This window comes from Aethalodelphis obliquidens, unplaced genomic scaffold (genome assembly GCF_003676395.1).
Source record: "Aethalodelphis obliquidens isolate GAN/ISIS:26980383/991018 unplaced genomic scaffold, ASM367639v1 scaffold38, whole genome shotgun sequence".
In the NCBI taxonomy this organism is placed as follows: Eukaryota; Metazoa; Chordata; class Mammalia; order Artiodactyla; family Delphinidae; genus Aethalodelphis; species Aethalodelphis obliquidens.
The window spans coordinates 5019742-5047322 of NW_020837982.1; the positions used below are offsets into that span (position 1 = coordinate 5019742).

The 27581-nt window shown below is 43.2% G+C and overlaps 1 protein-coding gene, 2 long non-coding RNA genes and 1 other non-coding gene across 6 annotated transcripts in view; 2 read left to right on the forward strand and 2 right to left on the reverse strand.

Moving 5' to 3' along the window:
- The first annotated feature begins 1090 nt into the window (after positions 1-1090).
- LOC113632857 (uncharacterized) lies at positions 1091-13363 on the forward strand. The gene is made up of 4 exons (XR_003437970.1): positions 1091-1564; positions 7829-7893; positions 11282-11393; positions 13205-13363. It is a non-coding gene; the product is annotated as an uncharacterized LOC113632857 (long non-coding RNA).
- The window catches only part of SLC6A4 (solute carrier family 6 member 4), a 38069-nt gene continuing 18153 nt past the window's right edge, over positions 7666-27581 (reverse strand). Inside the window, exons 4-14 of one of the 2 annotated variants that reach the window (XM_027130527.1) lie at positions 26937-27156; positions 25975-26113; positions 25297-25431; positions 24611-24714; positions 23379-23506; positions 21670-21782; positions 20877-21008; positions 19746-19845; positions 18202-18302; positions 14074-14241; positions 7666-9703 (exon numbers count right to left, since the gene is read on the reverse strand). In XM_027130527.1, coding sequence (XP_026986328.1) covers positions 9629-9703; positions 14074-14241; positions 18202-18302; positions 19746-19845; positions 20877-21008; positions 21670-21782; positions 23379-23506; positions 24611-24714; positions 25297-25431; positions 25975-26113; positions 26937-27156 — 1415 coding nt within the window. In that variant the 3' untranslated portion in view covers positions 7666-9628. Of the gene's footprint in view, positions 9704-14073; positions 14242-18197; positions 18437-19745; positions 19846-20876; positions 21009-21669; positions 21783-23378; positions 23507-24610; positions 24715-25296; positions 25432-25974; positions 26114-26936; positions 27157-27581 lie in introns of those variants that run through there. The other variant, XM_027130529.1, reaches the window with a different exon arrangement.
- Positions 14237-27396, forward strand: LOC113632855 (uncharacterized). Of its 2 annotated transcripts, none has more exons than XR_003437968.1 (4): positions 14237-15358; positions 23424-23585; positions 24641-24730; positions 26003-27396. It is a non-coding gene; the product is annotated as an uncharacterized LOC113632855 (long non-coding RNA). The 2 variants fall into 2 exon arrangements; XR_003437967.1 differs by lacking the exon at positions 14237-15358 and adding an exon at positions 18435-18837.
- On the reverse strand, positions 23030-23102 carry TRNAG-CCC (transfer RNA glycine (anticodon CCC)). Its single transcript has one exon. It is a non-coding gene; the product is annotated as a tRNA-Gly (tRNA).

Below are 27581 nucleotides of genomic sequence, written 5' to 3' on the forward strand. Positions count from 1 at the left end.
TGTAATGCTGTGCCTGACGTTAGCACACAGTAAATACTAGTGTGTATATATATCATATGTATATATATTGTGTGTATATATGTATATTATTACCCATGAGGAGATGGGGCCAGTAAAGTTGAGTGACTTAAATAAGGTTCCTTAGCTTGGTAGTGGATGAGAAAGGACTTGAGCTTGTCTTCTCAATTCTATCTAGTTGCTCTTAACACAGGTGCAGAAAAGTTTTTTTGCTTTTGGTAAAATGTATGACATGAGCCATACTTACTATGGAGGGAAACTAGGCCAGACAAATGACATGAAGTATGCATTATTTTCATGTATTCAGCAAATTGGGGGCTATGTACCAGATGTGCTAGAGTCTTCTTAATTGTGTTAAGAAGACAAAGCCTTAAGAATCAAAGGAATACTAAGCAGGAAAGATTTTGGAAAAAGAGTTTAGAGATACACTTTAATACTGAAGTTTCTGTCTTGGGAGATGCTTTGTCCAAGCTTTGCCCATCCCACTATACTGCTAATCCCATTCCTCTCTCTGCCCCTTAAGAAAAGACTATGGGTTTCTTAGGCTATAATTGTAACAATTAATGAATGTAAACCAGTCCTCTTCCTTTTTCACCATCCCTTCCCTAACAATTCAATCCAAAAGCCATTAAGTGGGGCTGAGCAAGGTAAAGCTATCATGACCCAGAGCTGGGTGTCACTAAAACACAGTGAAGAGCATTGTGAAGGAGCAGCCCAAATGAATGTGAGGGGTAATCCATGCAGAAAGGAGGTCCATTCAGGATATCTGAGCCCAAGTGGTGGAGGGGGAGGCATCTGTGCAGTGGATGGTGATGGTGACTGCCCACCAAGGGATGTCAGCTTGAGCACGGTGAGAAGGGCATTTGTACAGGGACAGTCCCAGTATAAGGTGTCAGAACCTGAATGGGGTAAAAAGGGCTATGTAGGGCTTCCCTGGTGGCGCAGTGGTTGAGAGTCCGCCTGCCGATGTAGGGAACACGGGTTCGTGCCCCGGTCCGGGAGGATCCCATATGCCGTGGAGCGGCTGGGCCCGTGATCCATGGCCCCTGAGCCTGTGCGTCCGGAGCCTGTGCTCCGCAACGGGAGAGGCCACAACAGTGAGAGGCCCGCATACCGAAAAAAAAAAAGTGGGGGGGGAGGCTGTGTAGACGGCAGTGACAGCAGCAATGGAATATTGCTTACATTCAGGGATATTGATCAAAAGTAAATATATTTGTTATAATGGGAGCCAGGTTTCTCACTGCCCTAGAAGGAGTTATAAACATGAAGAGAGAAAATGAGAATGAACTTTGTAGTGTTGGTTTGGAACTGGAGTTACTGGTATAAACTCATATAGTTTTCAAGATTGAGAAATAATAATAGATGAAAATGTGTGTTTTTGTGCACACATGTGAGAAGACGGGATCAGTCACACTCCAATGAGCATACCTGGCATCTAGATCTCGGTTTCTAAATACATTCTTCACTAAAAGAAACCAGGACTTCTTGGAGAAATGGCTGTGGCAGAGAAAGTACAAGATGATACTGTAACATCTTACTCCAGAAGGTAAGGAAGTGAGTGTTCCAGGAATGATGGGGACATGTCAAAGGATACCGGAGCCAGCTTGAAAGGATTCTCACTGGCTAAATATGAAACCATTTGAGCATCAAAATGAATAATAATTGATTATAATCCATTGAATAAAATAAGAATCCGTAAAAAATGAAAGTTAGATGAGGGACAACAGTGTATTTGCACAGTCTCAGAGTAAACCCCCTACAAAATATTAATTACAAAAACAAGGAATTTTACTTTGTGGAAAGTCTGGCAGATACCACCTTAATGAAGTGATTCAAGTTAATATCACTAGTATGGGGACAAAAATTGAATCATACTCAACCTGATAGAATGTGCTGAGAACACAACATCATTCCTGTGATATTTCTGCCAAAAATGTATATTAGCTTGAAGCTAATCATGAGTCAAGTATCAAATCAAATTGAGAGAAACTCTACAGAGTAACTAGCTTGTAATATTCAAGTGTCAAGTTCATGAAACAAGGAAAGTCTGGAAAACTGTTGCAGACTGAGGGAGACAAAAGAGACATGAACGTGTGGTTCTAGACTGGAACGTTTTGGTAAAAGGACGTAATTGAATGGTGTCTGAGATTAGATGACAGTAATGTATCAATGTTACTTTCCTGATTTTGATGGTCCTATTGTGGTTATGTAGGAGATGTCCTTGTTTGTTGGAAACACATCCTTCATGATTTTCCTTTTTGAATTTAGCATCTGTATTTTGGCTTCTATGGATGATGTTTTTTTTTAGTTAAGACATTTTCTTAATCGATTTACAATGTTGTGTTGATTTCTGCTGTACAGCAAAGTGACTCAGTTATATATACATTCTTTTTTTTAAAATTATTTATTTTTGGCTGTGTTGGGTCTTCACTGCTGCATGCAGGCTTTCTCTAGTTGCGGCGGGCGGGGGATACTCTTCGTTGCCATGCGCAGGCTTCTCATTGTGGTGGCTTCTCCTGTTGCGGAGCACCGGGCTCTAGGCTTGTGGGCTTCAGTAGTTGTGGCTCACGGGCTTATTTGTTCTGCAGCATGTGAGATCTTCCCAGACCAGGGCTCGAACCTGTGTCCCCTGCATTGGCAGGCGGATTCTTAACCACTGCACCACCAGGGAAGTCCCTACATTATTTTTTTTTTAATATTTTCCATTATGCTTTATCCCAAGAGATTGGATATTGTTCCCTGTGCTATACAGTAGGACCTTGCTGTTTGTCTATTCTAAATGTAATAGTTTGCATCTACTAACCCCAAACTCCCAGTCCATCCTTCCCCCTCTCCCCTCCCCCTTGGCAACCACAAGTCTGTTCTCTGTGTCTGTGAGTCTGTTTCTGTTTTGTAGATATGTTCATTTGTGCCATATTTTAGATTCCACATGTAAGTGATATCATATGGTATTTGTCTTTCTGACTTATTTCACTTAGTATGATGATCTCTGGCTGCATCTGTTGCTGCAAATGGCATTATTTTTTATGGCTTAGTACTATTCCATTGTATATATGTACCACATTTTCTTTATCCATTCATCTGTCGATGGACATTTGGCTATTTGTAAATAGTGCCGCTATGAACATAGGGGTGCATGTATCTTTTCTAATTATAGTTTTGTCCAGATATATATGCCCAGGAGTGGGATTGCTGGATCATATGGAGTGGGATTGCTGGATCATATGGTAGTTCTAGTTTTAGTTTTCTGAGGAACCTCCATACTGTTTTCCATAGTGGCTGCACCAACTTACATTCCCATCAACAGTGTAGGAGGGTTCCCTTTTCTCTACACCCACTCCAGCATTTGTTATTTGTAGACTTTTTAATGATGGCCATTCTGACCAGTGTGAAGTGGTACTTCATTGTAGTTTTGATTTGCATTTCTCTAATAATTAGTGATGTTGAGCACCTTTTCATGTGCCTAGGGCCATCTGTAAGTTTTCTTTGGAGAAATGTCTGTTTAGGTCTTCTGCTGATTTTTCAATTGGGTTGTTTGTTTTGTTGTTTAGTTGTATGAGCTGTTTATATATTTTGGAGATTAAGCCCTTGTCGGTCATCGCATCATTTGCAAATGTTTTCTCCCATTCTGTAGGTTGTCTTTCCGTTTTGTTTATGGTTTCCTTTGCTGTGCAAAAGCTTGTAAGTTTGATTAGGTTCCATTTGTTTATTTTTGTTTTTATTTCTATTGCCTTGGGAGACTGACCTAAGAAAACATTGGCATGATTTATGTCATAGAATGTTTTGCCTATGCTCTCTTTAAGAGTTTTATATGGGTGATGATTTTAAAGAAAGACATGCAAGTAATGTTTGGCCTGCAATCAGAAAACCTAGGTATAAGGCCTGTTCTAGAACTTTCCAGCTGTGTGAACCTGGGCAAATCAACTGACCTCTCTGAGCCTCAGGTTCCTTATCTGCAGAATGGGGGAAGTAACACTGTCACCCATGTCACCCAGAGTTCTGATGATCAAATGAGATGATCTATGTGAAAGCACATTATAAACTGAAGCTCTGCACAAATTGCAAAAATTGTAGTAATTTATTTAGCTTTACTGAAATTTAATATCTCTAACTCTAGGTACTTTTGATGCTAAGTATTTGCAAATCACATCCAGTGATTTTATATTTATTTATTTGGTTCTGTCTGGTCTTAGTTGTGGCAGGCAGGCTCCTTTGTTGTGGCAGGCGGGCTCCTTAGTTGTGGCTCACCGGTGCCTTAGTTGTGACATGCGAACTCTTAGTTGTGGCATGCATGTGGGATCTAGTTCCCAGACCAGGGATCGAACCTGGGCCCTCTGCATTGGGAGCATGGAGTCTTAACCACTGTGCCACCAGGGAAGTCCCACATGCAGTGATGTTTTGGGGGATGTGTAAATGTTTTGACAATATACAGTTAAGATTTTTCTTTTAACCTTAAGAGTTTGGAAAGGTTTTTTTGGTTTTGTTCTGTTTTGTTTTTTTTTTTTTTTTAATTTTTTTTTTCTGTTTTGTTTTTTAATGAGACAGAATCTATTCATCCTGATGTTATGAGTTATTACAGTAATAGTTCACAACAAAAGGCATTTACTGATACCTTAAAATACAGTTTGGAACATTTATGACTAAACTGCATAAATGTATACATGGACATTTCATGCATCTTAAAGAGGGGACTCCTATTTTGTATAAATAAAACAGGTTTAATTCTGTCACTGAAGTTTAAAAATAAACACGTTTCATGTAAAAAATAATGTTTCATGGAAAATTTCATATTATCACTGTTGACAGGTGAATAGTGGAAGAAATTTATTTTTCTTAGCTCTAAATAATATGGAAGAAGAAAGGAAAGATGAGGAAAAAGAAATACCATTTATATAATTCAACTAACTGTATATAATCCACACTTTGAAGCACTTCATTGATATGTTCAACACACAAAGTATCCTGAAAATGTTTTTTGTAAATCAAATCATATTTTAAATGCCACTGGAGAAATAACTGCAAATTCTTATGTAAAGTCCCTAATTTTATCCTTTAAACTTTGCATTTTTCATGTATCAAGTTTTAAGATAAGGTACACTTACCATATTAGAGTTTGAGTAAGAATCAAATTGTTTTTTTAAAAAAAAACAGCAGATGTTCTTATTTATTTATGGAAATTTAGGTATTTTAGCATAGAGATGGGCTAGCTGCTCCTTCCTAAATATTTGTTGTTTGGACTGTCAGTGTTTACAAATTGTTAGAAATAAATTATCTACTATAATTGTAGTCTTCAGTTGTAGAACTGAAGTCTTCAGTTCTACAAAATGACTGAAATCATTTTTTCTCTCTCCTAAATGATAAGGTTCTTCTTAGTTCAGCAGACATAAAACTTTCTTCTGATGACATGCCCCACCAATGCACACTGGTTCCAAATTAGATTTGGCCAATGAAATAATCTCTTTTTGATAACTTAAGGGAAAAACTTGCATTGGTGGCAGAGCAATTTGGTGTGAATTTTATGATGTGTTGGTAAGAGAAATACAACCTGAAATTCCAATTGAAATATACTGTGAATTATTTCCAAAAAATAAAGACTTCTCCTGAAAAGATGATTTGTTTTGAAACACCTAATGTAGAAACAGTACTGAATGAATTATAACTGTATGTAACAAAAGGAAAGACATATTTAAGATTCCATCTTTTCCATTGTGGTAAATGCCTGCTAAACAATTGAGAGGGGCATTATTTCATTCTAGGAGAGGAAATAAAACTTAAGCTCACCTTCCTTTAGAAACTTCCAGATCCCAAGAAAAGTAGAGAAATTAGCTAGGTTTGTTTCTGCCTCTAAATGTAGTTATCTGAACTTTAAAATATTGTCCTATCATTGAAATTTAGAGACAGTTAAGCAATGAGGGGAAGAGGTGATACTATAAAAAGTAAGAAAAAAAGATTTAGAGCTTTTAAAATAGTCCTTCCATGGAACTGAACGTGACAAATTTTAATAAATATCAGACTTATCTCTGATATTGAAGAAAAGAATTCAGAATGTTTCAAGTGGACCAGGAAAGCTTTCCACAGTGTAAGAATATTCCCTGTCTTAATGGGTTTCTTTCCATATTTGGATTTATAAATTTCAGTCTCTAACATACTTCTCAAGCAAGCATTTTCTAAGGTCCCCTTCCTAATTTAGAGCCTTTTGTGTAACTCTCCTTGCGTTTTTAAATAATGATGACTTTAAAGTATACAACTTCTGGGCTTCCCTGGTGGCGCAGTGGTTGAGAGTCCGCCTGCCAATGCAGGGGACACGGGTTCGTGCCTCAGTCCAGGAAGATCCCACATGCCGCGGAGTGGCTGGGCCCGTGAGCCATGGCCACTGAGCCTGCGCGTCTGGAGCCTGTGCTCCGCAACGGGAGAGGCCACAACAGTGAGAGGCCCACGTACCGCAAAAAAAAAAAAAAAAAAAGTATACAACTTCTTCCACTTAGCATAGGACTATTTTGCTTTTATTGCTTTATGGGGATGACAGGTTGTAGTATAGTCTCTCTGAGGAATCTGCTATTTCACTTCCCCATCCATCTCTGACAATAAAAGAAAAAAGGGAGGGTAGAAAATGCCTTCTGAATACTGCCTTATTTAATGATATCTTAAGCACCAGATGTTGATTTATGAGCAAAGAGACATGCTATGAAAGGAACCAGGTGTGGATTGTACCACTGGGTAGCTAAGCATTGTCTAAAATGTGTAAGAACAGCACAGTTAAGCCACTGCATTCCATGGTTTTAAGCTTTGCTTGACAGTGACCTCCAAATCAGTTATACAACAGATACAATGTATCAGGTCAGCCTTTCCTAATTATCAAAAGAATATGGTTCTAATTCTAGGAGAATAATCTCCCTTTTAAGGGGTCAGGGTGGGGTGGGTGAATTAAATGGAAATTCATACTTACACTTAAATATTGAGGTTGGTGGCACCAAATTAACAAGTTTCCTAAAAAGCAGGGACGATGAGAGAGTGACTTATCTCAAGAATAACTTTTTGCCTTAATTTGAGATTCATTATTTGGTTTGATTGTGATTGTTTGATTTTGGAGCTAATACATTGACTTTGGGTTTGTTGGGGTCTTTGCATCCATCTCTACATGGGGCAGCCAGGGCAATGAATTTAGGTTACAAGTCATATGCATTCCACACAACAAATGGAATAAGTTTTAAATGGGTTGCAAGTTTTTTGGAATAAAGATGAATTCTTTGGACTCCATTACATGTCAACATATAGGAACAACCTCAATCAACTGAACTGCCTCCATGCCTTTGCTTGTGTCTTGCCTATTTCTCAGGTATTTCTCACTAATAAAATCACAGAAAAAAAATTAACTTCAGTACTTAAATAACTTTACAATTCATTCCATTTTTAGTTTTTACTTTTATGTAAATGCTACATTAGATGTAAAAGGTCTTTAAAAGATTATTTTAAAGTCCATTTACCAACTCAAGTTTTCCTTAAAAAAAAATCCATGGTATAGTATTGATAAATAGGGGTCAAGTAAATGCAAACTATGCTGAGGAGAGATGTTGAATTTTTTCCTGTCTAGTGACATTTGAAAACTTTTCAAAACACCTGTATAACACCTGGCTTGACAAAACTTTGTTTGAAAAAGTGCTTTTTAAAAAATGATATCTTTGGAAAATGCATAAGTGTGTGTGGGATGGGGAGAATACATATCTGAATATATTTATAAAGCAAGTTCTTAAATTTGCAAAGCTGTTTACTACTGAATATGCTGCCACTTATATAACCTCTCTCCTTTCAGCATGCTAGAAAGCAAAGAGAAGACATGAGGTAGCAGGAAGGAATGAAAGAGTGAAGATAATGAAGGTAGGTCAGTTAAGAGTCATTTTTAAATCTCCCTCTCTTTTCCTCTAATATTTTGGGAAACTTCTCAGCAGCTAACATCTATGAGGAAAATATTCTGCTAGGAAAAGCAAAGAATCAGCAATAGAAGAATGTAGGGGGAATACAGGAAGATGGCCAGGGAATATTGTTGGGGAAAGGAAGCCAAGGGAGGAAGCTCTATAATTGGATTAAACTAGGCTTCTGCTATATAGATCTTTCTATAAGGTTAGGATTAAGTTAGATTTATATAGAGGACTGATGTGATATGGGGCCAGATCATTGAGTCCTTTTATCATTGACTAGGCTTTACTCTCTTTAAGATTTTGGTAAGGAAATCTCACACTACTAGGTAAAATTTGCTTCTCTACCTATGCATCTGAGAGTCCCAAGCCACTGAAGATCAAATATACTTGATCTGTATTAAGGGTTTTATGTGGCATGTAAGGTTATTCACTTAACTGACCCTTTTCCAATCAGGCTTACTTAGACTCAGTCTTGAAAATTATCTGGAGGGCTCAGTATCCTGGTAGCCAACCAGGAAGGGTCAAGGGGTTGGGAGGAGGTTCATTTAAGGCTAACCCAGATTCTCCAATTACTTTTGGGTTGAGGATGACCTTGGTTTAGGTCAGGGTACCAGAGCTCTACACTCTGTGAAAATTTGATTTATCCACTCTTCACAAAGCCAAGTAACCTTAATGGTTAAACTGAGTCATTTGAAGTAGAGCTTAAACCAGATAGTCAACTGAACACTGAAGATGCATTTATCAATATTCATCTTCAAAGTAGTTCATAGCCAAGCCACAGTGACTAATGAAATAGGCCGGATTTGCCTGTGGAACATTATCCTGAATGTTTAGCAGAGAGAGACAAGAAGATGGCAGTGAAGTGCAAGAAATACTAAAGCATGGCCCATAAAGGAAGATGTATGGGCTAAAGTTCATTGGAAAAGGAGTGGGTGGCAGAGTGTGTTGTAGTAATTATACCCTTCAAATAATAACATACATACACATTTCAGTAGGTGGAATTTGTTAATTTAAGAAAAACTAGAGGAAATTCATAAAGTTTGTAATGGGCCCAAAGTATTAGAATGGAGATAGGGATACACTGGAACAACAGTATACACAAACACACATGCTCACATGTACACATTATTTTTCAGCTTAGCTTCTTACATCTTCCTCTCCTGACTCCAGAGCAGTACACAGGTTACAGGGTTCTAGTAGATTCCAGCTATAGTAGAATTCTATGCTACTCAGGAAATATATGGCTAGCAAGACAGTATCCCTGTTTTCTTCTAAATGGTTTATGCATTCATGAACAGTGAAACCTTTGGAAGCAAACGATGTTAAATACTGATGATCGTAACAAGGAATGATACAGGAGACTTTCACAGACTTGATCCTAAACCTAATCCTAACTGACGACATTGTGGTTTTCATCACCTCCATACACACCCTCCCACATCCAAAGCAGTCCACTTCAGCTGCATCACAGAGTCTAACATGATAACATGTCTGGGAGATTTCACAGAAATAAGTGGCTGGAGGCCATAAGAGTCTGGGCACCATAGTCTTTTGGGACTGTGTCTCTATGAAGAAGGCCCTTCCATCGGCAGGCTTAGCTGGCAGCTCATTGACTTAGAGGGGGAAGGCGAGGTGTGACTTGTCAGAACTGGAGGAAGAGCTTGTTGGGAAGCCATTTTCCTTTCATTGATGTTTTACACAGCGTTCAAGTGGATATCCCCACAGGGAATTTCTGTCGGTGTTTCTGGAGTGATACCTTTAATAAGACGCTGTTAGGAAGAAAACATGATGTTATAAATATTCTTATAATTTAACAGTTTAAAATTTTTTTCAATATTAATACAAAGGTTAAGTAGCATTTAAATGGCATTTAATAGTAAATTGGAATAGTCTTACTGACTTTCCTTAAGAAAGGAATCTGCAATTTATTTGTTCTCAAATATGGGTAAAAATGGCATATTCAGGAACTATATAAACATCTGTAAACTAATTAAGAAAGTCATCATAACACTAATGGGAGAAATGATGGACCTTCAATAGAACCTCTGCTGGCCTGTAACATGCCTTTGATGGCCTGGGAAAGGGCATCCTTTTCTCTTGTCAGAGGAGGCTTCATGTGGCCCACCGGGCTTGGGAAGCAAAGTGAGCTCTGGATTCTGGCTCCCCCCACCTCAGCCATGCTCCTTGTGCCTGCATACATGCTACAGGCACAGTGCACAGTGCCATCAGCTACTGTAACAGCCAGGATGTTACTGATTTAATGAATTTACCTGTTAAGGAGCACTGGTTAGTTCATACAAGGGTGCAAATTATTACATAATTAAATTTTAAAAGATGTGCCCATTTAAATCATCATTCGTAAAGCAATCTCATGTTGATGTAGTACTTAGCACAGGGAAAAGGCTGAGAATTTTTACTTTAGAAACAGCTGAGGTACACAGAAGCTTTGGGACAGATCTGAAATATGCTTGGGCTTGGGTATGAAATATACAGCCTGCCTTGCAAAACTTAGCATCAGTGACATGAAGCAGCTCAGGGATGTGGGGAGCACTGCAGAAGCGTAGAAGAAAATCTTTGTTAAGTAAGTTGCTCAGTAAACTCTTTGATGCCAAAAGTCTGTACATATGGTGAGCAAGGCAAAATTGGATCTGAAAGCATATTTTGATTTATTGATTTTAGGTGAAGCTCTGCTACTTGTCCTTTTTATTTTGGATTGAAGAAGTATGTAGTCCCCTTCAGTTTTTTTTATTTCCTGGTTCTGGGGGTTGATTCTTCTTTAGGGAGCAGGGCCTATGGAATTTTAAAAGTTCCCATTCTCATAGGTAATGAAGTTCACAAAATTGTACATGTTGTGTTTCTAATGACCTTAATATTTCAAGAACTAAAATCTCACACTGGAAATCCATTTAAAAACGAGTTGCTGCAGTGCTCATCAACTACCTGGACATGTCAAGTCATAGAAAGCAAAATTTCACAAACCATCCTTTCCCACAGATGAATCTGTAACCCATAATTGATTAAGGAGAATTAGGCCTTGCTAATTGGGAACTGGACACATCACTGTAACTAGGGTAGAGGCAAGACCCACAGTAAACAACACTGTAAAGTAGAACATTTGGCTTTTGTGCCCTAGCCCCCACCTGCCCATTCTCCTGCCCTTCTGGCTGCTGATCTCCCCAAATGCCAGGTCCACCTTCGTCTTCCATATTTCAGCAGCATTCCAGTTGCCATGTTACTATCGCTCTCAAAATTTGCCAGTCCCTGGCCTTCTGCAAGGCAATCATCTAAGCAATGGATCACTGTTGCCATCTTCATGAATGCTTACTTATTAGGGACCATCTTCCCAGTGTCTTTGTGCAGGTTACTAGGGGCTTCTGGGGGCAGTGACCTAATCCAGTTGATGACTCCAACCTTGAGACTTCCAGGTTGCAGATGCACATGATAGCCTCCAAATTACAGGTGAGTAAGTGGTGGCTCACTCCACAAACTGTAGCCTTGTATATGGCTAGGGCCCAGAAGAGTTAAGAAATTTACTTACTTTCTTTTTAACCATACCAAAATTTTATATGAGTTCTCCCTCCCTCATAGATAGAATGTTCAAGACCATCAAGTCTGGTATTCACAAAAAATTTTAGTCCCTTGGGGTGCTTGGCAAAAACATGGCATGCTTTATTCTTATCAGAAATTAAGCATGCACATAGGCGTGTTAAGGCTTTTGAGAAATCCTGTAGTAAAGAGACCTATTTACCTTGCCTTAATCCAGCATTCTCCAAAATTATTTGACCACGTAACCTTTTTCCCCCAGCAGTAACACTTATTCATATCCCGTGGAACTACTACTACTCCTTAAAACATACTTTGGAAATGTTAATCCAATTCAATGAGCACATTTTAAAGATGAAGAAACTAAGGCCCAGAGCAGGTAAATGACTTGCCATAGTCTTTTCCCTCCTAGTCCCCCTTGACCAGCTATATCATGATGCTTCCTGGTAACCCACTGTTTCCCATCTGGTGGCCTATGACAAACATGGCCCTGCAATCGGCCTTACCTCTACTACTAATGGATCTGAGCTCTGTTAATTATACACCGTTGGGTGGCATTTCCTTGTGGCTAACGGGGAATTTGCAAGAAAGATGATCAAGACTTGAGGTACAGTCTGTGACCAAAGAATACTGAAATTTATTAACCTAACTAGAGTTCCCACCCCTGACCTTGGACTCTGGGTTTGAGTCAGCTGGGCCAGTGGACTATCATGACTGCCATAAAGGACAACCTGAAGTAGCAAGTACAATGACTCTTGTCTGAGCGTGTATTTCAGGCAACACCAGAGTCCAAGCCCCTTTGGGAGGAATGAGGTTGTGATAGGACTGTTTTGGGTGTAGAAAATTAGTAACTCCTGGCAGAGTTACTAATTCCGTTCACCTAGAATTCAGTTTTTCTGTTTGGAAAAAGAAGCAATCTCAGTTCTTAGAAAAGAGATGATGTTTAATGGCCTCACATTCTCTTGCTTCGTGTTTCTTGTGAAATGTTTTAGGAAGATGAGTATGATGATCTGATATTTAAGTTTTGCTTCTAAGAGTCCGTAGACTAGCCCACTTATGCTCTCAGGTCATTATAGAGCACAGGTCCCTCTAGCTCTCCCCCAAATACCACTCTTCACCTTTGAGCTTGTCTCCTACAAAAGCACCCACCCACAGACTTCTAAGTGGCCGCTCCTTCAGGCTCTACTGCCACAGTAACCTTACTATGGCAAGAAACACAACCAAACAAGTAATGACCCAAGCATTTTCGATTCTGGTAACATTGCTAGGAATCCTGGCAGCCTGAACACTAACTCTTGTCAGTACAGGATGAAAAGTGGCAACTCATCTCTCCCTAACCTCTAGAGCCAATTTCTACATTAGCAAACTATTAGTACCCTGAGGACACAAAAGAGAAGCTGCACCTAAACATGAAAGAGCATTGGACCAAAAACCAGAAGACTTGGATTCTGAGCCTCCCTGTACTGTGTATCCCTGGACAAGTCACTGAAATAAGGAAACTATGAGCAGCATTATTCCCAGACTCAGTATCTTTGTCTGCTAATGATACCTGCCCATCCACCTCACAAAGTATTTTGATAACAAAATAAAACAGTCTACATGAAGATGCTTTAAAATACATACAATCTTATACAAATTGTAAGATTCTGTTATTGAAATTTTTACAGCACATTATTCATTTACTGACATGAATCTTGCTAAAATGGCAACTTTTTTTTTCATTCCAGTGACTTGAACTAAAACTACGATATTGTTGCAACACCCTTATTTAGTGATTTTCAAAACAGCCCTTGTAGGGCTTCCCTGGTGGCGCGGTGGTTAAGAATCCGCCTGCCAATGCAGGGGATGTGGGTTTGAGCCCTGGTCCGGGAAGATCCCACATGCCGTGGAGCAACTAAGCCTGTGTGCCACAACTACTGAGCCTGCGCGCTGGAGGCCGCGAGCCACAACTACTGAAGCCTGTGCTCTAGAGCCTGTGCTCTGCAACAAGAGAAGCCAACGCAGCGGGAGGCCCACGCGCCACAACGAAGAGTAAGTAGCCCCCACTCGCTGCAACTAGAGAGAGCCCCTGTGCAGCAACCAAGACCCAACGCAGCCAAATAAATAAATAAATTTTTTTAAAAAAAGCCCTTGTCACACTGCTGTTAGAAAATGACCACAGGCATTTTCCATCATAATCTCCACTTAAACCAAGTGGATTTAATTTAAATCCACTTAAATCAAATTTGCGTTATTGCTCCAGACACCACTGATCTGATGTGCATGCCCAATGCCATGCAGGAGGCAAAGCAGTTTTCTGATATGTTTAGAATGCTATACACCAAGCTGTGTGCTACGGTGCATCCACATGGCCAGCTCACTCTTTCGCCTTTGTACTTGTGGCTTATGGGAGATGCCTTAAGGTGATAGTGGCAGCTATTAGAGGCTACACGATGGTATAGTTATATAATTATATAAGACTAAGAGCCTCCTGGTGAATTCTTGTGGCGGACTTAACATCCTTTGAATAGAGTATAAGAAGAGAACCCTTTTCTCCCCAAACAGTTACCAATCTGAACACACACACACACACACACACACACACACAAGCACATACCTCCTTAAGTGTCCCTGGAGTGATGATCAGCCGATAAGTTATATACATCGGGATGCAGATGAAAGATGACGTTCCTATGCAGTAACCCAGGATGATGCTCCACTGAGGATAATTATACTGAAAAAGTCGTAGCTGTGGTGGGCTCATCAAAAAACTGCAAATGATGAACTAAAACAGAATTTCCAAGAAACATTAAAAATTTTTCACGCTATCCACACAGAGACAGTCCATATACCACAAACACTGAACACTAAAGCTAAGACACTTTCATGAAATTGCCTAAGTGTGATATATCCTAGATTGAACTCTGACACAAAGAAGTCACTAATTTCTCTGCCTCAGCTGCCAACAGTGAAGCGGTTAGGGGCTTATCTTGATTTTCCTCCCTACCCCCACCTCAGCCCCTACAGTGGGGATGCCAAGGCCTCAGAAGGTTATTTAGGGGGGTTACAGCGCCCCTTTCAGGGCAAAGGAGAAGAGACGCATCCATCAGGAGTGGTTCAGGCCCCGATTTGTGAGACAGTGGAGGAATAAACTGGGAGACCTCTCCATAGCTCCTGCCAGTCCTAGGGCTTCATATTTCTTTCTGCTTTGTTTTCATTTCCTCCTGCGTTTCTCTGTGGTGATTGTTTTTGGTAAGATGGAAGGTACCTAGGTCCAGGAGACGTAATAAGGTTCTCAAGACCTGGAGAAGACTCAGGCTCCTAAGTAAGTTCTCCTTCTCCCCCCTTTCCTTGCATTAACCCCAGGCTAAGAACTGGGATTTCAACAAGGATGGCTCTGCCGTGAGGCATCTTGATAATAAATGACTGCCTGCCACAGGCCCTTGTAATGAAAAGAATAATGGAAGGAAAAAGCAGCTCAATACACTTTTGATGTGAAAATTCAGTGAAGATTCCGACCAAGAAAAATTCCATGGTGTGCTCCCAGTACTCGGTTTATGAGTTTTCTTATTTCAGTTTGGTTTCCAGAGACAGCGTAAATACCAGTTTTTGCCTAGTAACCGCTGTGCTGAAATCGTTATTGCTTTTGATTTAATTTTATCTTATTATTTCATAGTCATAAAGAAGACAGTAATGTAAATTATTTGTGGGCCTAAACATCTATTTATATCTTTTTTTTCTTTCTCTTCACATAATAAAATGGGAAATTGTTAAACACACATTCATCTTCAGAACAGTGTTATCCTGAGTCCAGGAGGAAGCTTTCAAAACAGGAGCCCAGCCAATCGCAAACCTTTCTCTGGACAGACTCTCCTCAGCCCCAGACCCGGCTACTGAGAAAGGTAATTTTGAAACAGGGAAAGGTGGGGTCTGGTTAGGAGCCATCCCTGCTGTAACTCGTCTCATCTTGATGTCAGGTGTGTGAAACCTAATGCAGTTCAGGGAGGCCTCAAGCTCTCACTGTGGCCACTAAGTATTGCTCCAGACACCCCCTCGCACATCCCCACCTCCTCTTGCTCATATACGATATTTTTCTTTTTTATAACTTGGCTTCAGTGAAAAAGAATATTTTTAGTAAGCTACTCGTTGTTTACCTAAAGCAGCTTTAAAAAGCCCAAAGCAGGGGATCTGTTAAGTAAACCCAGAAGTGGAAGACAGATTTGCCTCCTCTTAACTGGGCCCTGGAGCACTTACCTTTAGAGGAAGTGAGTAGAGTGAACTTCACAGGAATTATGTCATGTCCCTGAACCCAGATCTGTACCTGGGTTTTGCTGGGCACGGAAACTCATTGGCTGTACACCAAGAGTTCACCCAGTTTGCCAGACAACCACAGAAATGAAAATACTAAAAGCCTGGGGCCAGGACTAGGGTAAGGCATATGAGATATTCACCTTGGGCACAACATTTAAGAGGATGTCAGAATTTCAGTAATCAAGAAATAATAATAATATAATATTTTAGTGCAATACTTTAAAAAGACAAGCTCTGACAGGGCCAGATTAGGGCAAGGTGAGTGAAGTGAGACATGCAAGTATATGGTTGGATCCCGTATTTATTTAAAACATTGGTATTTTGTTCATCAGGGATTTTTTTTGCATTAATTTTGATTTTTAAAAACTACTGCATAAAAATAGTATTTATCGGGACTTCCCTGGTAGTCCAGTGGTTAAGACTCCATGCTTCCACTGCAGGGAGCAAGGGTTGGATCCCTGGTTGGGGAACTAAGATCCCACAAGCTGCGCGATGCAGCCAAAAAAAAAAAAGCAGTATTTATCTTGACTACTGAGTTTTTTGGCACCCCTGGAAATTTTACGTCCAGGATGAGTGCCTTGCTTGCCTTTCCTGAGTCTCAGCCCTGAACATCATTCCCTCCCTGTGTGGAGAATATGAAAGTAGACAAACAAACAAACATGGCTTCTTCCCTCAGGGAACTAATCCAATATCTCTCCTTCCTTTGAAAAACAAATGAAAAGATTTAAGTAGATTATCAAGAAGCACTGGTAACAATATTATAACCCATTTATGTCAGGACTTCTGCTTCTACTAATGGCAGAATAGTGATCCAGACCAACCCTCTCACTGAAAACAACTAAAATTTCTGGATTTAAAAATACATTGTTTTAAATTTACCAAAAAAGCAACAGCAAGCTGACAAGGTAATAAGGAACTACCAGGCCAAGATCTAGAGGAACACTGGAGCCCACAGCACACACCAGAGCCCCTAGGCCCTGAGAGTATCTGCTACTTGGGGCAAAGGTTGGCTTTGGTTCTGGAAACCTCCAGGGTCCAGGGGAATGGAAGTCAAGGAGGGATTCTGGGGTAGAGAGAGACACGTGCAGCATTATGGAGGCAAGAATGAGCACGCTGTCCATCTTATAGGTTAACATCGAGATGTGCAGGTACAGAAAAGCACAAAAAATAAAGAACCACCCCGAGGGCTTCCCTGGTGGCGCAGTGGTTGAGAGTCCGCCTGCCGATGCAGGAGACACGGGTTCGTGCCCCGGTCTGGGAAGATCCCACATGCCGCGGAGCGGCTGGGCCCGTGAGCCATGGCCGCTGAGCCTGCACGTCCGGAGCCTGTGCTCCGCAACGGGAGAGGCCACAACAGTGAGAGGCCCGCGTACCGCAAAAAAAAAAAAAAAAGAACTACCCCGAGAGTGTCAAAATAGAATGCAAAAAGGGTTGTTTTGAAAGAAGGGGAAGGCACAGATGCATACATGTCCTATGATGAAATGGATGGTCCAGATATCCTAATAAGCAGGAGCTGGACTGAAGGAACAGTCTCTGGCTCTAAAAGACCAAAAAGCTCCCCCCACCCCAAATCAAGTTACAGATAAATGAAAGAACTGAGAGTAATCCCTGCTGATGTGCACGGAGTCACTTTACCCCAGGCTACCTCAGAGTGCACTTGGGATGTTAGCATGGTGCTTATCCATCTTTGGGCAAACATCTCCTTCAGACGGGTACCAGGAGGGACGTGGGGGCACATGCAGCAAGGCTGGAGTCAGCACTGAACACGTCCTGGCAAACAGGCAACCCTTGGAGCTGAGCTCTCTCATTCTACAATGAATGGATTCTACTTTTGACTCAGATCTACACCTGAGAAACCTGGTGGGGGGTGGGGGTGGTCTTTAAGAAAATGAATACAGAATTACTAGGACCCTTGTTAGGTCCTTCATGAGCAGCACAGTAAATACTTCCCCGGCCTTGAACAGTTCTTGTCATGTGACCTTGGACCCTAAACCTCAATTTCTCTGAAACTGTGAAATGGGGAACTAGAACTCTACTTCATAGAATTGTTGTGAGAGTTGAAACAGCAATGGGTGTTAAGTTTAGCGTAAAGTCTGGCCTGGCACTCACTGCTCAGTGAACGTTATGTGTCATTATCACAGAGCCGGGGAGGGATGAAATAATGTGACAGAAACCGGAAGAGTGGTTAACTATGGGGGGCACGTGACTGGGAGGGGACACAAGAGGGGCTTGTGAAGTATTGGTCATGTGTTTCTTGGTATGGTTTTAGCTACAAAATGGTGCTCAATTTATAGAATTTCACTGAGATGTACACTTGTGATTTGCACACTTTTCTGTATATATATGTTACACTTCGATAAAATTTATTTTTTTATGAGTGTTTGAGGGTGAATCTTTCTCCAGGGCAAGAAGGAGAAGGGAAATGACAACTCACCAGGAGAAACAGAGGGCTGATGGCTACCCAGCAGATCCTCCAAAACCATCCAGGGCTGAAGCCAAGCATTTCCTTCACGTCACTGCAGAACTGATTGATGCCTAAAATCATCCAAAAGAGAACGAGATTGACTGACCGAGAGAGGAGCTAGACTGTCCTCCTATCCCTTGACTCTCAGAGAGAGTAACCGCTCTGGAGTTTCTCCAAAGGAGGGGCTTGGGGTCACCAGTCTGGTCTGAAAGTGAGATGGGGGACTTGTCACAAAAATGCACGTTACAGTAAGCAAAGCTCTCTCTACACAGAGTGGGAGGATTGGTGGACATATGGGGAGGGACCTAAAGTCCCCTCTTGGTGCCCACACTGCCTTTCTAGGATTTCAGCATATATCTGATTTTATCGTTACTGTAGAAAAGGAAGTGGAATTTTGTCTAAAAATGGTGAAACCACTTGACAGAGACTGACTCTAACCATATGCTGGAAACTTTGAAGAGAAAATTTTAACCACACTGTTGCACATTCATATGTCAGATCAAGATCAAGGTGGTTCTTAACTGGCATGGAAGTGAGGACTGGGGGAGAAATCGACAAGGGGAAGGAAGGGTGCTCTGCAGTTGCTTCCCTGAAAGTGCCCAGCAGGTCTGTAACATCACACACCTTGCACTTGGTCCTCCGAAGTGCTGAGGAGGTGGGGAGGACTACTTTCAAAAAAAAAAAAAAGGGGGCTTACATGCAACTCAAAATGTGGGCCCCCCCTTCTTTATATTATGTGTAATGACACACATGCTAAAGCTGTTCTGCTATCATAGAAACTAGGAAAATATTTTCAGAATGAAATCATCACATCTTGATTTTAAAGATGAAGAAAGGCATCTCTGAACTTGGTTTTCTTCATTTCCATTGCCTGTGCCCTCCTCATCCTCGCCCAGGGGCTCTTGGGATCCCTGCCCATGAACCTGTGTCAGCTCTCTCTCCGCTCCTGGTGGTTTCACCCTTATCAGATTCCATCCCACGATTGGGGGGCCGGGGGTGGGGGCGGTGTAAATTGGAGGCTTTACCAAGACAGATAATGCAAACAAGAACATTCTTGCCTCTTCCCGAGAAGATAAGCTCCTAAACTCTGTCTCAGGGCTCTGGAGGGAGTGCTCGTTTGTGAAATTTAAAGTGGGGCCACTCTATGTAACAGCAGAATATTGTACACTCTGCAAATGCATTCACTGTGCACTAGTTCTTTGTTGTCTGTCCAATTCTTAGAGCCTGTCAGGATCGTAAGCAACCACTGTGGATGAGCTATAGGGAACCACTTCAGCCCTGTCTCCACTGGGTAAACATATAAACTCAGAAGAAAAAATCATCCTCCCAGGAGTGCAGGCAATCTGTTGCACAGAGTGTGGAGGAAGTGATGACCTGTTTTTGAAGAAGGGATGCAGCAGGTGACGTCTTGTACACTGGCCTGCTTTTCCCTGACGACATCGGCCCTTCTGTATTCTGGTGGCTATATGGGCTGGTGTAGGAAGGATCATAGCTAGTGGAAGGGAGCATCTTACCATAGAACCAATACACAGCAATTGCTTCTATCAGGGCAACAGTGAGCACTGCAGGTCCCGTGGCAAACTCCTCCAGCAGCTTCACCACATAGGCCCCTCCCTGGAAATGAGACCACAAACCCGGTTAAAGGCCCTCTAAGGCACTGCCTCCTCTTTACAACAGGAGCAAAAAGACCTTCTTAGGATAATTCTGGAAAATTCTCTCCTTGGGTCTAACATAAGTGTCCCAGAGCCTACTTCTTGGACTGGCCTTGGCAGATGGGCAAGATTTCATCCCATCAGACACACCTCTTCCCGCCCTACAGGTCACTCGTCTGGTTTCCACTCCCCACTAAGCTTTAAGACAAACTCAAAAGCGCCTCTGGATCTGTTTTCAACTTTCTTCAATTTACTGAATACCTACTGTGTATTCTACCCCGGAAAATCTACAATACCAGACACACCGGGCCCAGTGGTCATGGTTTTTGCCTCTGTCCTAACTCACAAATCCCTTGGGTCCTACTCAGGGCCCCACAACCCTGCTGAAGCTCCAGAGCCATTGGGGTCATGGCTTGAAGATGTTTATCTACAAAATCTGCCTTGAGTCAGAAGGATACACGCCTACAGTGCCTATGGGTACTATCTGATGCCTGATTTACAGTTTGACAGTATGTGCCTAAGCTACCCGCCCCCCCAAAAAAAATAAAATCACTAGAGAAGGTCTAACTTCTTTACCATTACAAATTCTCTGGAGGAGATGAAGTGACATTACAAACATGAGATGCCAGCCTCCAGATGTTCAGCATATCAGGACATCAGGGCACTATTCCTATGAAAGCAGCCCTAAGGACTGGAAATAGACTGAAAAGACACATCTTAGTTTTCCTCCAGATAGTCTGTCAAGCCTTAAATCTAGTTGGATTTGCTGTAAAATGCTGAGCCTCCAGATACCACGCCCAGATTCTTCAGACAGATGCCACTAGAAACAACTTTTCTTCCTCTCCTTGATGACTAACTTTTTAACAGCGGTGACAACTTCTCTCCCTTTGGCTCCAAAGCCAGGGCACCATGTGGGATGGAAAGGAACAGCTTCTTGTAACATTCTGTTGCCCTAGGGGAGGTTGACTCTAAGTTTAGGGTTTTGGTACTCACAAAAGTCAGGGTGATCAGGGATCCAAAGAAGCAGGTAATGACCACGCTGAGCACAAACCACTCCCGGCGCTTGGACCAGATGTGTGGAAACTCATCCAGCACGGCTGTGATCACCCCCTCCAAGCCTGCAAACTGAGAGGGGCACACAAATGGTCACTGTGTAGACTTTGGGACAAATCTGTTACCTCTAGGACAGTGAACAGAAGGGAGGGGTTAAATTGCCAAGTGACCTGTCAAGCTGATCGTGACCAGTTTCCCCTACTCACCGGCCCTCACTGGAAACATATCTCTGTTTTTTACCCTGTCATTTAGAACCCATTCCTAAGGACATCAAGGAAAGAAAGTATAGCACATGGACAGGACTTCTTTACATGAGGTGTCTCGGGGAGACTTTGGTTGCACCAGAAATGCCAACTGAAACCTGAGACTCATTCCACACTAATGATATGAATGCTGGGCTGCAGGGCACTGAGACACAAGTGTGACCTTGCCCTGGCCTTCAGGTGCTGCCAGTCTGGTCAAGGGACAGTGCACAATCAGTGCACAACAGTTCACATATGCTGAGCTCTTGGCCTGTGCCTGGCACTTTACCTTCAATATCCCATTAATGCCTCTAATGTACTAGAGGGCAGTAAGCACCCAAGTGAACAGGGGCTGAGGGAGCACCAAGAGGGAGCAGCCAACATGGCCTGGGGTGGCCAGGATGGGAAGGAATGGGTACAGCTTCCTTCCCCTCCTCCTCCCCCCCTTCTCCCTCCTCCCGAGAGCCGGATTTCCCTCCCCATTCACTTACTGTGCTGTCCAAGCCCAGTGTGATTAACATCAGGAAGAAGATGATGGCAAAGAACGTGGATGCCGGCATGTTGGCTATGGCTTCCGCATATGTGATGAAGAGCAGGCTGGGGCCTGAGACAGAGCGGGAAAGAGGAGGAGGTGGTCGCTGAGACCTGCCCTACAAAGATGTCTCAGGAGAAACTTGGCCACACCAACAATTACAACTCCTGTCACAAAACCTTACATGTGAATCAGGGTTGGACATGTACCAAACGCTTCCTCACACCCCACACCATCCTACCTGGACATCCTGGGAGGCAGGAAGGGAATAGTATCCACCTTGAAGAGTACGCGCCCTCAACCAACATGGAGAAACAAAGCAAACCTGAGACCTCAAGACTAGCAAAGCTGAGCACATGAATTGGAGTGTCCACTATATAATAATTCAGTGCTTTTTTTTTTTCAACATGAGGATTGATATATCTCTGAAGTCTCACAGCGTTTAGCTCCCTCTTTAGCTCCAGAACAGTAGGAAATGTTATACTGATTTCAGAAGAATCTAGCGGCCTCGGAATAAAGACCTCCAGCTATTTTGAAGTCCTTTTTGATAGTATGAGGGACATGTCTTCAACCTCTCATGGACTAGATAGGCCGCCCTTAGTTTGGGGCATGGAGTTCATCAGAGCACCGTGTCGGGCTAAAGACAGATGTATGTTTGCAAGAAAGCCCTGGGACTCCATCCACAAGATCCCATAACCTCGTTTTCAACGTCTGTCACTCTTTTTCCATGAAACCTTACAGTACAGTAGAGTGCTACATCATCTACATTTAATTTTTCTGCAAAGGATTAGTAATCATTTGCTTACTAGACTTGGACCCATCACAGGACCCAAACACACTTTTTTTGTTCTGTTTTGTTTTTTTTAAATAGGAATTGCTATCTGTCTATCTATTTATTTGTTTAGGCTGTGTTGGGTCTTCATTGCTGCGCGGGCTTTCTCTAGTTGTGACCAGCGGGGGCTACTCTTCGTTGCGGTGCACGGGCTTCTCATTGCGGTGGCTTCTCTTGCTGCGGAGCACAGGCTCTAGGCCAGTGGGCTTCAGTACTTGCGGCTTGCAGGCTCTAGAGCACAGGCTCATTAGCTGTGGCACACAGGCTTAGTTGCTCCGCGGCATGTGGAATCCTCCTGGACTAGGGCTCGAACCCATGTCCCCTGCGTTGGCAGGCGGATTCTTAACCACTGAGCCAGCAGGGAAGCCCCACACTGTTTTTTAGTTAGTTTGTTTTATTTGGCTGCCGCTGGGTTTTAGTTGCGGCACGAGGAATCTTTGTTGCAGCATGGGGGCTCTTTTAGTTGCAGCATGCATGTGGGATCTAGTTCCCTGACCAGGGATCGAACCTGGGCCCCCTGCATTGGGAGCACAGAGTCTTAACCACTGGACCACCAGGGAAGTCCCCCAAACCCACTAGTTTTAAAAGCCATCATCCAAGTCATATTTCCAAGCCCACAATGTATTCAAGGCCCCAGTACTGGGTGCCGAGGGAGCTGCCCCATTACCACGATGGAAAGGGTTGAAATTTCCAAGGCAGTAAGTTTCTCTAAAACCTTTGAGAATTTTAAGAGGAACATTTAGAAATAATGCAAAAGTTAGATATTTGTAAAGATCCAAAGAGCAGCAAAGCAATTCAGTGGGAGCCAGGAACCCAAACAAAACCCGAGGTCCTACCTGCATCTTTGGCCACCTCAGACACATCTTCGTTCCTCATCTCAGCCATATACCCCAGCACTGTGAAGATGACAAATCCTGAAACGAAGCTCGTCATGCAATTCACCACGCTGGTCACCAAGGCGTCTCTGGAGCAGAAAACCCAAGGGGCCTGAGACATTTCCAAGTCAGGGATCTAAGGAGCATCTGTCTCCAGCTGTGACAAGGGTGAGTGGGCTGAGCTCACAGGGACTTCAAGCCTGTCCGGGTGTCTTCTCCCCTCCTCCCAGGGCCCAGCCTCTCAGACGGGTTGCATTACCTTGAAGCACAAGCTGCTGTTATCACCACGCATGGCATGGGGAGAACAGCAGTCAGGGATGGTTTTAAGAGATGATTTTGTTGTAAACCAGCACAGCACAGACCTCTGGATTTCAAACAAGGCTTGTTCTGAAGCAGGGCCTGAGTTGCAGCCGGGGCCAGGAGGAGGCCTTGGCCTTACATTTGTGAAGACCTCAGATTTAGACTTTTGACATTATGTGTAAATGAGGTTATAAGAGTTCCACAAAGATATCCTGACACTTCTAAAAGAGGACTTCATCATACAACTTTAGGCTGGTGTCCCAATGCAAGGCCACACTGCTTAGGGTGCATGTAAATTCCTTTTTTTAAAAAAAAATTAATTCTATAATTATCTTACGAATAGCACAATCAGACTGCTGGACATTGCCATCTGTGATAGAATATTAAGACAAAGTTAACTCTAAAGATGAGGAGTGATATTTAAATCATAATTGGCGCCATGCTCCCTGTTTTGTCACATTTCTGAAATGAGATTTTGACATAAAAATTATGGCATTCTATGTTGGTCAAAATAGTTCAATCATTATTCTTTTTGTATATATATACACAAATAAATTATCACAATTTTTGTTGTTAAATACATTAACAGGTCAAATCTAAACATTGAATGTATGTTGTGATTTCTGTAAACCTGCTTTGGAATTTCTTAATTTTTCCTGACATATAGAGAATCTCACAAAACAGAAGTGGCCTTGGAGCCTCTCTCAACGCCTGAGTGAGGCTATGGTCTGGGTGAGTGGTCAGGCACCTGTGGCACCCCTGAGGGTCAGAGTGTCAACGTGGCCTAAGCCTGGCCAGGTTTGAGGCCATCGGTTTGATCGCTTTCCTCCAGACCAGCTGACTGACACTCACTCCACTTTCAAGCTTTGCTTGGGGGGGCCCCAGATACTCACTGGTAACAGTTGTTGTTGAATTTGTTGTAGCTCGCGAAAGCCAGCAGGACCCCAAAGCCAGGACCGAGAGAGAAGAAGATCTGGGCGGCCGCATCCACCCACACCTGCAACACAGCAGAGGTAAGGGCCAGGGCCGAGACCCAGGCCATCGCTGAGCACCAGCAGGGCCAGCGCCCTCATGCCTCCATGTGGCTACATGCAGAGGCAAAAAAACAGGCTTCTCAGGGCTCCTTCCAGGGCTGGCCACATACCAAGTGCAAACAGATGTGAGTTCTCTTCCTATCACTTAGCCATAAACCGATGCAGTGGCCTCAAGTGTACTTTTTTTTTTTTTTTGCGGTACACGGGCCTCTCACTGTTGTGGCCTCTCCTGTTGTGGAGCACAGGCTCTGGACGCGCAGGCTCAGCGGCCATGGCTCACGGGCCCAGCCGCTCCACGGCATGTGGGATCTTCCCGGACTGGGGCATGAACCCGCGTCCCCTGCATCGGCAGGCGGACTCTCAACCACTGCGCCACCAGGGAAGCCCCTCAACTGTACTTTTCATGCTTGTATTTCTGGTTTAAAGCATCACTGCAGACTTGCCGCTGAACCCAAATTTCAGTTGTTCCTACTGTCCTATTCGGAGGACTAGCTTCAGTTAGTAAAAAGACAGACAGGTGCACACTGCTTTCCTCATTATCTTACCCCTGTCTCCAGGAGTTTCTGCCAGTTGGGTTTCAAATAGAAGAGAACTCCCCTCCAGGCTCCGGGGAGGGTGGCCCCCCTCACCAGCAGGATTGAAAGGATGATGTAAGGGAAGGTGGCTGTTACCCAAACCACCTGTAAGGAAGGAAACATAGGTTATCACCACATGAATGCTGGTGTCTTATTCTTGAACACGTCCAAGAAAGAAGATCTACCTCTTTTTTTTCTGTAATTTTAGGAGGCAAGGTGGCAGAAAGATCACAGCCTTTAAAATCATACAGGGATCTGATTCCCTGCTTGCTGGTACTAACTACTTCTAAACCCACTCCCCATCTGTAAGATGGGGAAAATACCTAGCAGGAGACAAAGTAGCCAGTGTATACAAAACACTGTACATGGTCCATGATGGGTTTTCAGTAAATTATTGCCACTATTATTAGTTATGACACTACCAGCGTGTTAAAGGAATTTTTAAAAAATCATACAATGGTTCTTGGGATTGACCCATTTCTAGAATTTTCTAACCGATTTGGTGACGAGACACTGAAAATCATGGAATGTGTTTGGTGTAAAGGAAAACATGTCCCCCTGTCTCTGGCTATCCAGGCCACTGAATTCTGAGTTAGACCCTCCAGGGCCCCTTGGTAGGCCTGGATCAGCAGCCAGAGTCCTCCTCACCTTGCCAGATGTTTTGACACCTTTCCAGATGCTAAAGTAGATAACAGTGAAGATCAGCATGATGCAGAGGGCAAGCTGCCAGCTGATGCCCCCCAGGTCCTGGAGCCCCTTTGACCGGTGGATCTGCAGGACGTGGCGCCTGAGTGAATGAGAAAGAAGGGCCAGTGACGTGGTCTGAACAGTTACCTGAGCATACTGCGTGTGATACCTCTGGGAGGACACCAAGAGAAAAAACGGACACAGTACTGCAAGGATCAAGTGGTCAGCAAGCCTCGGGAAGAGCTGGGAGGGGCTCTGCCCATCCTGAAGGAGAGAACAGGGCAGTCAAGCCAACCAAGCCTGGGAAGAGCGCTCGACCCAAAAGCAGACTTCCAGGTCTCCTTCCTAGGCTGGGACCCAATGAATGACTAACATGACTGGCTTCTGGGTGCATGAGGATTTGTATGTGTGGGCAGTGGGTCCCTTCCCCACCCCAAAACAGCTCCCTTTGGGCTGCTATTGCCTGAAATTCCAGCATTAAAGAAAACTGCCTACTCCAGGCATCTTCTTCCAAAGGGTAGATCCCACGTATTAAGTGAATACATGAAACCAGAAACTCTTTGTGTAGTTTCAAACTATTGAAGTAGTGGGAGGCTTTGCTTCCATGACAGCTGGCTGCAAGGAGGGCCCAGGAAGAAGGGCAGTTTTGATGCAGGGGAATAATTTTGGAATGTGAAGGTAGGGACTGGCCTGGGCACAACAGAAAAGAGGGGGATGGCGCAGAGACCCAGACTGTGGAGCACTCAAGGTAGTCTCCCAACTCCTTCACTCACGTTTACTCCCCCTCCCCGATAGCTTCATCTCTCAGAAATCCATCAGCCAAGAGGTGAAGAGCCCCTGGCTCCCACCTCCCTCCTAAGAAGCCAAAGCCCAGGGGTGTGGCCTGCCCCTAACAGGCCACCCCCTCGCTTACATGCACTTACGTATAAAATTCTTCTGCAGGGGATGTTGAGTGGAGTGTCCAGGTGACGTTGTCCTCGGAGAAGTAGTTGGTGCAGTTGCCAGTGTTCCAGGAGTTCTTACAGCTGGTCCAGGGCAGCTGGGCCGCAAAAGAGGAGATGAGGTAGTAGAGCGCCCAGGCCATGATGGTGTTGTAGTAGGAGGCGATGTAAAAGGCAATGATGCAGATGGCGTAACCGATCCCTGGGAGAGAGAGGGTGAGGGAGGCCAAGTTTCAAGGGCAGCCCAGCAGTTAGGCAGGGCATCAGGGGCACTGCAGCCCGGGTGAGGGCTAAAGGTGGGGCTGCCATTCATTTCATCCTCCAAAGACTCCAGGAGACAGTGGGAAAGTGGCAATATGGTAGATTCCTTATTTGTATTTGCAGAGTTACATGTTCTAGAAAATGTGTACATGTGCTATTAATGCTTTTTCTATTTCGTTTACTTTTAATTGCCATTTATTCTATTTTGCTTTTAACAATCTCATACTGCTTGAGCAGTCAAAACCTTAATTACTCAAGTTATCTCCCAGGGATACCTAAGGCCTAACTGATTCCAGAAGGTGTCCAGCTCGACCCATTGATAGAAATCATCACTTCCCAGGAGGACCCACTCACCCACCCAAGCCT